At 48.5% G+C, this 15,782-nt stretch overlaps 1 protein-coding gene across 1 annotated transcript; it reads left to right on the top strand.

Annotated features, from left to right (window-relative positions):
• Window positions 1-14,595: 14,595 nt before the first annotated feature.
• LOC141022597 (uncharacterized) lies at window positions 14,596-15,036 on the top strand. Its single transcript, XM_073498861.1, has one exon. The coding sequence runs from the start codon at window positions 14,596-14,598 to the stop codon at window positions 15,034-15,036; it is 441 nt and encodes a 146-aa protein (XP_073354962.1).
• Window positions 15,037-15,782: the final 746 nt, after the last annotated feature.

Genomic DNA, 15,782 nt, shown 5'->3' on the forward strand with positions numbered 1-15,782 from the left:
GCTATGCTATCCAGTTTAGATAGACATCATATATGTGAAATTATGTCATGCTATCCGTTTTAGTTAAACAATATACATGTCAACTATTTCATGCCCTCTTTTTTCCACACTATCTATTGCATCTGTCTCTCATACAATGTCTGTACATTCAACTATGTTTCCTGTTTATCAGCCATTTGAATTGGAGCGGGTGATGCCAGTATCTAGCGGACTAAAAACACGGTCTTCAAATAAAACAGTGCTACCTCTTGGTGGAGATAGCACCCCGGTTGTACATGCACAAGAACCAGCCCTACCACACATAACCCAAACTCTCGCAGATTGTACCCCTACTGTGATGGACAGAGAACCAGCTTCACCCAATCTAACCCCAGCCCCAGCCAATAGTAACCCAGTTCCTGTTGACACAGCACCATCTCCACCACAGAGCTCCCAAACAAGAGCAATTAGTAAGGCAGCTCCAGTGCCCAAAGGTCCAGTACTATCACGGCGAACCCCAACTCCACCAGTTAGTACGCCTATTCCTGTGGAGGAAGCACAACCAGCTAGTCGTAGTTTAGCATCTATCGCATTTGATGTTGTTAAATCGTATGTGCGTATCTTCCCATCTTGGAAATATTATACTGAAGATGAAGGAAAATGCCAGTTGCAGGTGTTTGTCCAGGAGTTATGTGTAAGTAATGTTATTCATGGCAATTACTTTGCTTTGTCCCATACATCCTACCTCCATGATGGTTATAATACAACAAATTTTCCCATTTTTCTCTATAGAGAAGGACCGATTTGGAAACTCGGGATGAGGTAACCTGTGCTAATACCTCTGCTATCTTCAAGAATGCTTGGTGGCAGTATCGGAATTACCTGAAGAAAACGTACTTCACCGGCAAAGAAACTCATCAAATTCCCTTACGTTCTCCTGAGACACATTTACTGGACGATGACTGGGAACGCCTTGTTCTGTACTGGTCCCGAACCAAGAATGTGGTAAGGTCTATGAGCTCATTTTCTATTTTTAAGTATTATATTCTTGCGTCTTACTGTACTCTGTTCATGTAGAACAAGTGCCTAAACCTAAAGAACAACTGTTCTAATTTAAGATTCCATTGCTATCATAGTTCAAAAAAGCGCTAGGCGTTAATTGTGCGTTTTGCCACCGCCTTGCGCTTTACTGACCAAAGCGCATGCTTATGCGCAGTTATCCACGGATTATGCGTAGTTATGCACAATGCGTTTTGCCAACGCCTAGAGCCTAGGCGCGCTTAAGCGCTCGCTTAGGCGCGCCTTTTTTAACTATGATTGCTTTGCTCTTGTATCACTGTATTTACTCATACAAACTTATTTTTAAATTGAAGGATCGATCCCATAGCTCTGTTGATTTCAATTTCAATTGTGTATACAGTTGACTTTCATATCATGCACATTACTAGCATCACAACAGAGCCAATAGTGTTGTTGTACATGTAGACCCGTGGTACCCATCTGAAATCTTGTTGTGCCGTGTAGTTTCCCACGCTTTGTATTCTTTCACTGCTGCTTTGTCTTGAACTGATATGATTTGAACCGTGTCTCTATTTTGATTTGGCAAGACAATGCAGTGACCATAGGACATAGATATATGTTTGTTTGATGCTTTTATTATGTACTAGTACTTGGCAATAGAAGACTTGGTAGTTTAATCCTGTCCACCTTACTAATGAACTGGTTCACCGAAATGAGTTTCATATACTAGTACATGCTAAACTTGTTATGTGTCTACTTGTTTCTTCTTTTAGAATGCTGACAGAATATTGGGGAATAGTGCCTTATTAAGCAATGGTAAAGGAAGTAATGCAGATAAAGTTCAGGATAGTGACACATCCTTGTTGGTCTCCAACAAAGCTGATAAAACAGCTAAGGAAGACTATCTTGAAGACAGCGAGACAACCCCAAAGTCCTGTCTTGGTTTAGTATTCGAGTTACTGGCCACTACTGCTTGCACAAGCTATTCAAACTCACTGTCTGAATCAGTTCGGTTTCTTGAGTCTCAACTACAAGCTGAAAGACATCGATCAGCTGTGCTGCGACAAGAAGCGGAAGGACTGCGGAAGTCCCTGGAGCATTCAGATGCATACTTTCTGGTGCAACAGCAAGCGTTGGAGGATTTTAGCGCCAAACAGGACAAAGCTAATCAGCTTGCTAAGCTTATTGCCAACATGGTGGATACCCAGGATAACGTTTCTTGAGCTCTTCTGAAGTTGTTTTGGTTATGCTCTTGTTTTGCTGCCGCGTTTATTTGCACTGGTGGCCGATTTTGACGGCCGGTGTATGTAATGTGCTGCTTTGTTCCCTATATTTGCACTGGTGGCGAACTTTGATGCCCAGTGGATGTAATATGTGTAATAGCGGTAATAGGCTAGCGTTAATTGCTTGCTTATTTATTTCCTTATTGTCTTGTTTAGTTGTTTGCTTGTAGTCACTGCAGTTCTTTTTCTGTTTTTTTCTAGTGGCCACAATAGCCTATTTTTGGTAACTAGGCCAAAATAATCATGGCAACACACGGACTGTTGTAACCATGGGCCTCCTGCAGGCCGTATGATCCATGGGCCTTCGTCCGGCCGTAGGATCCATCGGCCTTCTATACGGGCCTTAGGGTCCATGGGCCTTCTACGGGCCGTAGGGTCCATGGGCCTTCTACGGGCTGTACGATCCATGGGCCTTCTACGGGCCGTACTATCCATGGGCCTCATACGGGCCGTAGGATCCACGGGCCTTCTATGGGGCGTATCATCATTTCGCCAATCATGGGCCATACTATTCGTGGACCATAACGGGCCGTTAATAGGCCGTATTTGATAACTCTATGAAAACAGCCCAACGGGTTTTTTTTTGACATGAAAACGGCCCAACGTATTAACGGTCCGCAAACGGGCCGACTGTAACGACGGGCTGAATTTGGCCCACAAGCAGAAAATGACAGTAACGGGCTGTATGTAACCGAATGCTGCAAATGAGCCCAGGAATCAATGGGCCCTAAGAAGGCCGAAAGATAACTTGGGCTGGAAACGGCCCAATGGAATAACGGGCCGTTAATGGGTATAAAGTGATACACTGTTCATTACGGGCCAGTTTCACCACGGGCCGTTAATGGGCCAAGAGTTACAAAGGTCCTCATATGGGCCGAAAGAAGTCATGGGCGACACATGGGCCGGAAGTTCAAACGGGCTGAATCATATTGGACGGCCCAGATGACGCTACTAGGCCTAATTCGGATAGGGCGTAACGGGCCCTGGGTTAGCGGGCTGTAAATGGGCTATATGCGAACAGGCCGTTAACAGGCTTTCCGTGGGCCGGCCCGCCACCTTTTGACCAAGTCAAACGGGCCGGCCTTTTCACAGGAATGGGCCTCTGTTGGGCCGTGCCACGTGTCGCCGTATCATAGGCGCCTTCGGTCCAATGAGCGGATGACATCTGTCCCAACGGTGAGCCGACACGTGTTTCCTCCAGCCAATGATGATTTTACACGTGGAAAATCCCCATTAGTCAGGGCTGTTAACGGGTTATCGGATCCAAAACCCGACCCGATAGCTTAACGGCGTTCCGTTATGGTGGATGCCATGTGTCGGTCACCCTTGACGAAAGCACTTCTGTGACGCGCGATTTATCGTCATGGAAGTGGACATTCCGTGATGATAATTTTGGCAATGTCATGGAACACTTCTACGACAGCACAGTTATGACTATCTTGATTCTGTCATAAATTTGTCATGGATGTACATGCATGACAGAAAACGCGACCTACTGTGACAAACACGTATCATCACGGAAGTGTATTTTTTTGTAGTGCTAGTTGACCTACGAGGTTTGGTGGTAACTTGATCTGAAGTTTCATGATCATCATCATTAGCTTCCTCACTAATTGGTGTAGGCATCACGGGAACAGTTTTCTGTGATGAACTACTTTCCAATTCAAGAGAAGGTACAATTACCTCATCAAGTTCTACTTTCCTCCCACTCACTTCTTTCGAGAGAAACTCCTTCTCTAGAAAGGATCCATTCTTAGGAACAAATATTTGCCTTTGAATCTGTGATAGAAGGTGTAACCCAACAGTTTCTTTTGGGTATCCTATGAAGACGCACTTCTCTGATTTGGTTCGAGCTTATCAGGCTGAAGCTTTTTCACATAAGCATCGCAACCCCAAACTTTAAGAAACGACAGCTTAGGTTTCTTGCCAAACTACAGTTCATACGGTGTCATCTCAACGGATTTAGATGGTGCCCTATTTAACGTGAATGCAGCTGTCTCTAATGCATAACCCCAAAACGATAGTGGTAGATCGGTAAGAGACATCATAGATCGCACCATATCTAATAAAGTACGGTTACGACGTTCGGACACACCATTACGCTGTGGTGTTCCAGGTGGTGTGAGTTGCGAAACTATTCCACATTGTATTAAATGAAGACCAAACTCATAACTCAAATATTCACCTCCGCGATCAGATCGTAGAAACTTTATTTTCTTGTTATGATGATTTTCAACTTCACTCTAAAATTCTTTGAACTTTTCAAATGTTTCAGACTTATGTTTCATTAAGTAGATATACCCATATCTGCTTAAAACATTTGTGAAGGTCAGAAAATAACGATACCCGCCGCGAGCCTCAACACTCATCTCCAATAAGTCAGTGGCTCGCTCCATTGTTCCGGAGAACGGAGTCTTAGTCATCTTGTCCATGAGGCATGGTTCACAAGCATCAAATGATTCATAATCAAGTGATTCCAAAAGCCCATCCGCATGGAGTTTCTTCATGCGCTTTACACCAAGATGACCTAAACGGCAGTGCCACAAATATGTTGCGCTATCATTATCAACTTTGCATCTTTTGGCATCAATATTATGAATATGTGTATCACCACGATCGAGATTCAACAAAAATAGACCACTCTTCAAGGGTGCATGACCATAAAAGATATTACTCATATAAATAGAACAACCATTATTCTCTGATTTAAATGAATAACTGTCTCACATCAGACAAGATCTAGATATAATGTTCATGCTCAACGCCACCAAATAACAATTATTCAGGTCTAAAACTAATCCCGAAGGTAGATGTAGAGGTAGCGTGCCGACGGCGATCACATCGACCATGGAACCATTTCCGACGCACATCGTCACCTCGTCCTTAGCCAATCTTTGTTTAATCCGTAGCCCCTGTTTCGAGTTGCAAATATGAGCAACAGAACCAGTATCAAATACCCAGGCGCTACTATGAGCATTAGTAAGGTACACATCAATAACATGTATATCAAATATACCTTTGTTCACTTTGCCATCTTTCTTATCCGCCAAATACTTGGGGCAGTTCCGCTTCCAGTGACGAGTCCCTTTGCAGTAGAAGCACTCAGTTTCAGGCTTAGGTCCAGACTTGGGCTTCTTCCCAGGAGTAGCAACTTGCTTGCTATTCTTCTTGAAGTTCCCCATCTTTCCTTTGCCCTTTTCTTGAAACTAGTGGTCTTGCTAACCATCAGCATTTGATGCTCCTTCTTGATTTCTACCTCCGCAGCTTTGAGCATTGCAAAGAGCTCAGGAATAGTCTTATTCATCCCTTGCATATTATAGTTCATCATGAAGCCTTTTTAGCTTGGTGGCAGTGATTGAAGAACTCTGTCAATAACACTATCATCCGGAATATTAACTCCCAGCTGAGTCAAGTGGTTATGATACCCAGACATTCTAAGTATATGTTCACTGACAGAACTGTTCTCCTCCATCTTGCAGCTATAGAACTTGTTGGAGACTTCATATCTCTCAACTCGGGCATTTGCTTGAAATATTAACTTCAACTCCTGGAGCATCTCATATTGTCCATGACATTCAAAACGTCTTTGAAGTCCCGATTCTAAGCCGTAAAGCATGTGAAAGAACATGCGGTGCCCCCATGTTTGGTTTTGGTAATTGATGACAATCTCTATGGACTAATGGTTGCCTTGAGTTATATTTGAAGGATTTGTCCATAGGCATTTCTTGAAGTTCATGTGTTGGTTTCAAGGAGTTTATGTGGTGACCAAGGTGTTATTAAGGAAGTATCCAAAGATTGGTCATGTGAGAGTTGAGCTTATTGCAAGCATGTCTTGGAGAAGAAGATTTCAAGACATCATCCAAATGAAGAGAGTTGAAAAGATTCAAGGTTGATCAAGACTAAGTCAAGAGTGAATCAACTTGATCAACTCACAAAGCGTAGAAGATGTACCGAGAGGGATCAAGCGATCCCATGGTGTGGTAAGCATTGTCAATTACACTTTGTGTACTAACCCATGATCTTCGTGAGAGTTCTTTGTGGGGTTAGGTTGCGGTGTGCAAGTTCAAGTGAAGCATCATGAAAGATATCAAATGCTTGAAGCTTGCCGTCCATTGTGATGACAATGGACTTGTGAAGATGTGCGGAAGAGTGGCTCACCCATAGTGGAGTATGGGGGAGCAATCAACTAGTCTTCATCGAGCCAACGCAACCAAGAAAGGTGGTGCAACTTGAGGGAGTCAAGATCGTCATCATCTAGCTCAAGTGGACCATGTGCAAGGCAAAGGTTTGCCCTTGATAGGTTTTCTATTTTACCGGTCTCGTGATGGTAGTTGGGAGACCGGGTTATAGGATCGATTGTCGTACTATCAAGGGGGGCTCTCGATGAGTAGCTTGATCGTATCATTCGTAGAGAGCTCAAACCATTGCATCCTTGCATCATCTTTCTTGGTTCTTGTTTGGTTCTTCTCTTTGTGAGTTTTGGAGCTTATGGTCATCTTGATGACAAGCTCGAGTTCATCGAAAACGGAGTTCACTCGCATCTTCTATGATGTTTTCGATGTTGGAAGGTTATGCCGGTTCTTCTCGGTTGGAGGTTTCACTCCTCTGTTTTGATGCTACTCGTCGTCTTGTATCCAACAAGCTTGAGTTTGCTCAATTCGGAGCTCATATGCAGAAGTTATGGCAGTTTTGGTTTCCCGTGGAGTATTCTTGTTTTCGTGGAAGTGGCTTTAGGATGGTCCCAGCGGTAGTACCGCGGTACCCAGCGGTAGTACCGCTTAGGGGTCACAAGCGGCAGTACCGCTCCGCAGCGGTAGTACCACTGGTGGGTCCTCAGCAGTAGTACCGCTACGGTACCAGGCCCCTACCGCGTCGACTCGAGGGGTCATTTTTCATGTCGGATTGTGCGGTACTTCGCAGCGGCAGTAGGGCGGCAGTACCGCTCACGAGCGGTAGTACCGCCCAAGCACCTCGGCAGTACCGCTCGGGTCTGTCACTCTCCTGCCCTCCAGACTCCACGGTAGTACCGCCCGGGGGAGCGGTAGTACCGCCCGGGGGAGCAGTAGTACCGCTGTGATCAGCGGTAGTACCGCTGCCTCCTGCGGTAGTACCGCCCTCTGCGGGGCTGTTTTGGGGGTAACGGTTGGATTGTTCCCCCCACTATATAAGGGGGGTCTTCTTCCCCATTCTACCTTATCTTTTGAGCTCGTGTTCTTCCCCCATTTTTGACCTTCTTCGAGCTTGCTAACTCTCAATCCCTCCATGGATTCTTGAGGGAAAAGAGAGAGGAGATCTAGATCCACATTTCCACCAGTCACTTTCTCCTCCTTGTGAGGGGAACCCATTGGATCTAGATCTTGGAGTTCTTGGTGTTCTCCTTCTTGTTCTTCCTCTCATTTTCCTCCCTAGCATTAGTTGCTTCGGTGGGATTTGAGAGAGAAGGACTTGGGCACTCCATGTGCCCTTGCCATTGCATTTGGTGCATCGGTTTGAGTTCTCCACGGTGATACGTGGAAGTTACAAGTTGAGAAGCTTATTACTCTTGGGTGCTTGGTACCCTTGAGCTTGTTCCTCTTGGGTGCTTCGGCGCCCTAGACGGTTGGTGGTGTTCGGAGCTCAATCATTGTGGTGTAAAGCTCCGGGCAAGCGTCGGGGTCTCCAATTAGGTTGGAGATCGCCCCGAGCAATTTGACGGGTTCCGGTGACCGCCCCCAAGGGTTGCCAAAGTGTACGGGTTCGGTGACCGCCCCCAAGGGTTGCCATTTGTACGGGTTCGGTGACCGCCCTCAAGGGTCCCTTAGTGGAATCACAGCATCTTGCATTGTGCGAGGGCGTGAGGAGATTACGGTGGCCCTAGTGGCTTCTTGGGGAGCATTGTGCCTCCACACCGCTCCAAACGGATATTAGCATCCGCAAGGGTGTGAACTTCGGGATACATCGTCGTCTCCGCGTGCCTCGGTTATCTCTTACCCGAGCCCTTTACTTATGCACTTTACTTTGTGATAGCCAAATTGTTTCTTGTCATATATCTTGCTATCACCTAGTACTTTGTCTTGCTTAGCATAAGTTGTTGGTGCACATAGGTGAGCCTAGTTGTTGTAGGTTTTGTGCTTGACAAATTAACCGCTAGGTTTATTCCGCATTTGTTCAAGCCTAAACCGTAATTATTTTAAAGCGCCTATTCACCCCCCCCCCCTCTAGGCGACATCCTCGATCTTTCAGCATGGCACACTGAACTATCGAGTAGTCATCAGATCGAGCTTGCCAGACATTCATAACATCAGCAGTTGCTCCTGCAGCAAGCCTTTCACCTAGCGGTGCATCAAGGACACAATTCTTTTGTGCAGCAATGAGGATAATCCTCAAGTTACGTACCCAGTCTGTGTAGTTTCTACCATCATCTATCAACTGAGCTTTCTCTAGGAACGCATTAAAATTCAAAGGAACGGAAGCACGAGCCATTGATCTACAACATCGATATGCAAAAACTATCAGGGCTAAGTTCATGATAAATTAAGTTCAATTAATCATATTACTTAAGAACTCCCACTTAGATAGACATCCCTGGAGTCATCTAAATGATCACGTGATCCATATCAACTAAACCATGTCCGATCATCACGTGAGATGGAGTAGTTTTCAATGGTGAACATCTCTATGTTGATCATATCTACTATATGATTCATGTTCGACCTTTCTGTCTCGGTGTTCCGAGGCCATGTCTGTACATGCTAGGCTCGTCAAGTTTAACCCGAGTATTCTGCATGTGCAAAAATGTCTTGCACCCGTTGTATGTGAACGCAGAGCTTATCACACCCGATCATCATGTGGTGTCTCAACACGACGAACTGTCGCAACGGTGCATACTCAGGGAGAACACTTATACCTTGAAATTTTAGTGAGGGATCATCTTATAATGCTACCGCCGTACTAAGCAAAATAAGATGCATAAAAGATAAACATCACATGCAATCAAAATCTGTGACATGATATGGCCATCATCATCTTGTGCCTTTGATCTCCATCTCCAAAGCATCGTCATGATCTCCATCGTCACCGGCCTGACACCTTGATCTCCATCGTAGCGTCGTTGTCGTCTCGCCAACTATTGCTTCTACAACTATCACTAACACATAGTGAAAAAGTAAAGCAATTACATGGCAATTGCATTTCATACAATAAAGCGACAACCATAAGGCTCCTGCTAGTTGCCGATAACTTTTACAAAACATGATCATCTCATACAATAACGTGTATCACATCATGTCTTGACCATATTACATCACAACATGCCCTGCAAAAACAAGTTAGACGTCCTCTACTTTGTTGTTGCAAGTTTTACGTGGCTGCTACTCAAATTCGATTCAACTAAAGTTGGAGAAACAGACACCCGCCAGCCACCTTTATGCAAAACAAGTTGCATGTCTATCGGTGGAACCGGTCTCATGAACGTGGTCATCTAAGGTTGGTCCGGGCCACTTCATCCAACAATACCGCCGAATCAAAATAAGACGTTGGTGGTAAGCAGTATGACTATGATCACCCACAACTCTTTGTGTTCTACTCGTGCATATCATCTACGCATAGACCTGGCTCGGATGCCACTGTTGGGGAACGTAGCATGCAATTTCAGAAAATTTCCTATGATCACGCAAGATCTATCCAGGAGATGCATAGCAAAGATAGGGGGAGAGTGTATCCACGTACCCTCGTAGACCGAAAGCGGAAGCGTTAGCTTAACGTGGTTGATGTAGTCGAACGTCTTCTTGATTCAACCGATCAAGCACCGAACATACGGGACCTCCGAGTTCTGCACACGTTCAGCTCGATGACGTCCCTCGAACTCTTGATCCAGCAAAGTGTCGAGGGAGAGTTTCATTAGCACGACGACGTGGTAACGGTGATGGTGATGTGATCCATGCAGGGCTTCGCCTAAGCACTACGACAATATGATCGGATGAGTAAACGGTGGAGGGGGCACCGCACATGGCTAAGAAACAATTGAAGTGTTTAGAGGTGCCCCCCCCCCCGCCCTCGTATATAAAGGAGGGAGAGGGGAGGAGGCCGGCCTAGGGCGCGCCAAGTTGGGGGAATACCACTTGGACTCCTAGTCCTATTCGGCCCCCTTCCTTCTATTGGAGCGGGAAAAGGGGAAGGAGAGGGAAAGGGAGAAGGAAAGGGTGGCCGCACCCCCTCCCCTAGTCCAATTTGGACTCCCCATGGGGAGGGCGCATGCCACCCCCTTGTGGGCTGCCTTGCCTCTCCCCTATGGCCCATTACTTCCCCCGGGGGGTTCCGGTAACCCCCGGTACTCCGATAAATACCCGAAAAACTCCAGAACCATTCCGGTGTCCGAATACTATCGTCTAATATATCAATCTTTACCTCTCGACCATTTCGAGACTCCTCGTCATGTCCGTGATCTCAACCGGGACTCTGAACCAAAACACATAACTCATAATACAAATCGTCATGCATATTCTACAAAGATCTTTATCGATCAAACCGCAATGACGACATACGTCATTCCCTTTGTCATCGGTATGTTACTTGCCCGAGATTCTATCATTGGTATCTTCATACCTAGTTCAATATCGTTACTGGCAAGTCTCTTTACTCATTCCGCAATACAACATCCTGCAACTAACTCATTAGTCACATTGCTTGCAAGGCTTATCCTGATGTGCATTACCGAGAGGGCCCAGAGATACCTCTCCGATACTCGGAGTGATAAATCCTAATCTCGATCTATGCCAACCCAACAAACACCTTCGGAGATACCCGTAGAGCATCTTTATGATCACCCAATTACGTTGTGCCATTTGATAGCACACAAGGTATTCCTCCGGTATTCGGGAGTTGCATAATCTCATAGTCAAAGGAATATGTATAAGTCGTGAAGAAAGCAATAGCAATAAAACTTAATGATCATTATGCTAAGCTAATGCATGGGTCTTGTCCATCACATCATTCTCCTAATGATGTGATCCCGTTCATCAAATGACAACACATGTCTATGGTTAGGAAACTTAACCATCTTTGATTAACGAGCTAGTCTAGTAGAGGCATACTAGGGACACTGTGTATTGTCTATGATATTCACACATGTATCAAGTTTCTGGTTAATACAATTCTAGCATGAATAATAAACATTTATCATGATATTAGGAAATGTAAATAACAACTTTATTATTGCCTCTAGGGCATATTTCCTTCAATTTGAACATCAAACCACCCTTTTCATACATTTTCATACATATATTTGGTCCACATGGCTCAGACCGGACGTGGCTGAACGGCCTGCCGGTTGGCGGTGTCAATTCGTGGCTCGACTTTGAGTAGGCGTTCGTGCGCAACTTCACCGACACCTACTAGTGACCCGTCCATCCTAGCCAACTCGCCATGTGCGTCCAGGGGCCGGACGTGACCGGTCGGCAGTACCTTGCGCGCTGAACTGAGCTCCGGAACAGCTGCGAGGGGGTCCACGAGGTTCAGGCCATCCAGTACTTCATGAGCGGCTGCCGGGATGGCACCCTACTCAAGCACAAGTTCTTATGCTATGAGCTGACCACCATGGTCGTGCTCAAGGTCATGGCGGACAAGTACGCTAACGCCGACTCCGCCATGAAGATCCAAGTGGTGTTGGACAAGGCCGGAAAAGCGTTGCTGGCACCGCCCTACAAGCTGGCTGGCGAGAGCAGTAGCCAGCAGAACAACAAGCGCAAGGCCGAGCAGCCGGCTGCCCGCTATGACAACTGCCTCGTCGTTGCCACCGATCAAGCGCCCGCGGCTAAGCCGGCCGGCAACCGGCGTCAGCGAACCGGCAAGACCGCATGGCAACCCGCCATGAGTTTCGAGGAGATGCTCGGTGCCCCCTGCAAGCACCACAGTGGCGCGAGGCCGTCTACGCACACGCTCTGGCAGTGCGCCATCACCAAGCACATCATGAGGGGCGACACCCCTCCGCCTCCTCCATCGCCCCGCAGCCGCCTCCTTCGCCCCCAGTGGTGGGCGCCAGGCGTGATGATGCCTTCCCCAACCTGAATGACTGCTACGTCGTCTTCACCAGCATGGGCGACGACAAGCGCAGCGAGCGCCTGATTCGGCAAGAGGTGAACACCGTTATCTTGGCCATGCCAGAGTACATGCATTGGTCGGAGTGCCCGGTCACCTGGACCCGGGAAGACCACCCGGCCGTCATGCCAACACCGGGTGGCTACGCCCTCATCCTCGACTCCACCGTAGTCGCTGCAAAGCGCACCTGCAAGTTTTCGCGAGTCCCCATCGATGGCGGCAGTAGCGTCAACATCCTCTACCGTGACACCACGACCAAGCTCGGCATCAAGGCCAAGCTGTTGGAGCCGTCCCAGATGGTGTTCCACGGCATCGTGTCGGGTCTCTCCTGCTCTCCCATCGGCCGGATCAGGCTCGACGTCCTATTCGGCACCAGCGACCACTTTCGACGCGAGCCCATCTGGTTCAAGGTGGTGGATTTGTCCAGCCCGTACCACACGCTGCTGGGTCGGCCCACGCTTGCCAAGTTCATGGCGGTCCCCCACTATGCATACCTGAAGATGAAGATGTCGGGTCCCAAGGGCTTCATCATTGTTGTCAGCAAATACAAGAAATACCTGGAGTGCGTCTGTGCCGACGCCAAGCTGGCCGAGTCGCTGGTCATAGCCGAGGAGCGGCGCCAACTGGACCGGATCGTCGCCTTGGCCGCGAGCTGCCGGCTGTGCCGGCTCTGGCTAAGGAGTCGGCTGGCAAAGCATCATTCCAGCCGTCCAAGGACACCAAGAAGATCCCGCTCAACCCGTCCGACCCTGGCTGCAAGAAGTATGTTGTTGTGGGCACCCGCCTCAACAGCAAATAGGAAGCCGAGCTTGTCGACTTCCTCCTTGAGAATCTGGATATCTTTGCATGGTCCATAAAGGACATGCCAGGAGTTCCGAGGAAGTACGCCGAGCACAAACTACACATCCGCAAGGATGCCAATCCTTTCCGTCAACCCCTACGTCGCTTTTTAGAAGAGAAGAGAAGAACCATCGGTGAAAAAGTCGCCCGGCTGCTCGCAGCCGGCTTCATCATGGAAGTGTTCCACCCGGAGTGGCTGGCCAACCCAGTCCTTGTCTTGAAGAAGAACGATACTTGATGCATGTGTATCGACTACACTAGCCTCAACAAAGCATGCCCCGGTGATCCGTTTGCCCTCCCACGGATAGATCAAGTGATCGAATCCACGGCCGGCTGTGAGCTCCTGTCCGTCGTGGATGCTTACTTCGGCTATCACCAGATCAAGCTGGACCCGACCGACGCCCTGAAGACATCCTTCATCACACCCTTTGGGGCGTACTGCTACATCACCATGTCGTTCCGCTTGAAGAATGTCGGCGCCACCTTCCAGTGCTGCATGCAAAAGTGTCTGCTGTTGCAACTCGGCTACAACATCCACATCTACGTCGACGACATCGTGGTGAAGACCAAGCAGAACCTCATGCTCCTGTATGACCTCAAGGAAACCTTCGCCAATTTGTGCCAGTACCAGATCGAGCTCAACCCGGAGAAGTGAGTGTTCGGCGTACCAGCCAGCCAGCTACTCGGCTTCGTCATCTTGGAGCACGACATTGAGGCAAACCCGGAGAAAATCAAGGCCATCGAGCGCATGCGCAAGCCGACCCGGCTGCGCGATGTCCAGAAGTTCACCGGCCGCTTGGCCTCTCTCGGCCAGTTTCTTAGCCGGCTGGGCGAGAGGGCCTTTCCCCTGTATCAGCTGATGAAGACGACGTCGTCGTTCGAGTGGAACGACCAGGCGAGCGAAGCTTTCCGGTATCTCAAATGCATGCTCTCCACTGCACCCGTCCTGGCTACGCCAGCTGACAAGGAGCCGCTGTTGCTATACATCGCCGCCACCTCGCGGTCGGTCAGCACGGTTTTGGTGGTCGAGCGACTAGAGAAGGGCAAGATCCAGCCGGTTTAGCGTCCGGTGTACTACCTGAGCGTGGTGCTTTCCGCCTCCAAGCAGAACTGCCCCCACTACCAGAAGATGTGTTAGGGCGTGTACTTCACCGCCAAGAAGCTCAGACATTACTTCCAAGAGCATGTCATCACCGTGGTCAGCACGGCCCCCATCGGCGAGATCATGGGCTGCCGGGATGCCACCGGACGGGTGGCCAAGTGGGCCATCGAGCTGGTGAGCCACACCATCCTCTACAAGCCCCGCGCCACCATCAAGTCCCAAGCGCTGGCCGACTTCCTCGTCGACTGGACGGAGACCTGGTACCTGCCGCCACCACCCGACTCGACGCACTAGCGCATGCACTTTGACGACTCCAAGATGCAATCCGGCATCATGTTGTCTTCCCCGAAGGGCAATCGACTGCGGTACACACTAAAGATCCACTTCGCCGCCTCCAACAACGTTGCCAAGTATGAAGCCCTCGTGCACGGTCTCCGGCTGACCAAAGAACTCGGCATCCAACGCATCCTCTGCTACAATGACTCGGATCTGGTGGTGCGGCAGACTTCTGGCGAGTGGGACGCCCGTGACGCCAACATGGCCAGCTACCGGTTCGTAGGCCACCAGCTTTCCGGCAACTTCGACGGCTGCGACTTCCTCCACATCCCCCACGCGAACAACGAGGCCATCGGCGCGCTGGCTAAGATAAGTTCCAGCCGGCAGGCAATCCCACCCGGCGTGAGCTTGCCAGGATGTCTTGGTAAGCAAGCTGCCGATTATGCATGCCCCAACTTCTAGTTCTTTCTCTTCTTTCTTTTTCATTTTTTATTCTCGTTTTTTCACTAATCGCATAATCTCCTTTCTGGGGAAGGGGTAACATAGACGGAGGCACATGTAGACAGACAGAGACTTTTTCAATCTTTTGCCTAAGAGAAGTAGTTGATCCCTCTGAGGTAAGGGCAAATCGAGACCGAAAGCTACTAATAAAATACCGATAGTTGCATCTTCACACCCCCAATTGACATCAAGTAAGAGGACTAGCAGCCATATGTGATTTGCTGCCGTGCCACCGAGGAGAGCCCCCTAGGGGCATGATGATTTTTTCACGGTGTTGAGTGGACTCCCCTCAGCAATGCGATGACATTTCGGCATGTGGGCATAGAAATGCGCCTCGTGAGCAAGACGACTATTCGATGCCACGACAAAGGACCCCTCCTCCTCATCGTGACGATTCTGTGTGCCACCGGGATGATCATCCCCAACGCCGCGGTGATCCATCTCGCAATCAGGACGACATTGCGTGACAGCAGGATGATCCACTGGGATGACTATCCTCGGGAGTCACGGTGACTCGTTCATTCTGCATTTTTGTGTTTGAAGATTGGATCCTTCAGATCCACGCTTCTCTTCATCGGCGACATTTGTTGTTCTAGTGCGCCGGTCCCGTGAGGGCTTAGCATAATGACTTTTCGACTGTATACTACGACAAGGTTTGCTCGGCTCAGGAGAGGGAGGTGCGATGACGGTGGGGCGCCTTCGATTCG

The sequence above is a fragment of the Aegilops tauschii genome, chromosome 5 (genome assembly GCF_002575655.3).
Source record: "Aegilops tauschii subsp. strangulata cultivar AL8/78 chromosome 5, Aet v6.0, whole genome shotgun sequence".
Classification (NCBI taxonomy): domain Eukaryota; kingdom Viridiplantae; phylum Streptophyta; class Magnoliopsida; order Poales; family Poaceae; genus Aegilops; species Aegilops tauschii.

Coding starts and splice junctions, on each gene's coding strand:
- LOC141022597 (XM_073498861.1), top strand. CDS start 14,596: ATGCACTTTGACGACTCCAAGATGCAATCCGGCATCATGTTGTCTTCC.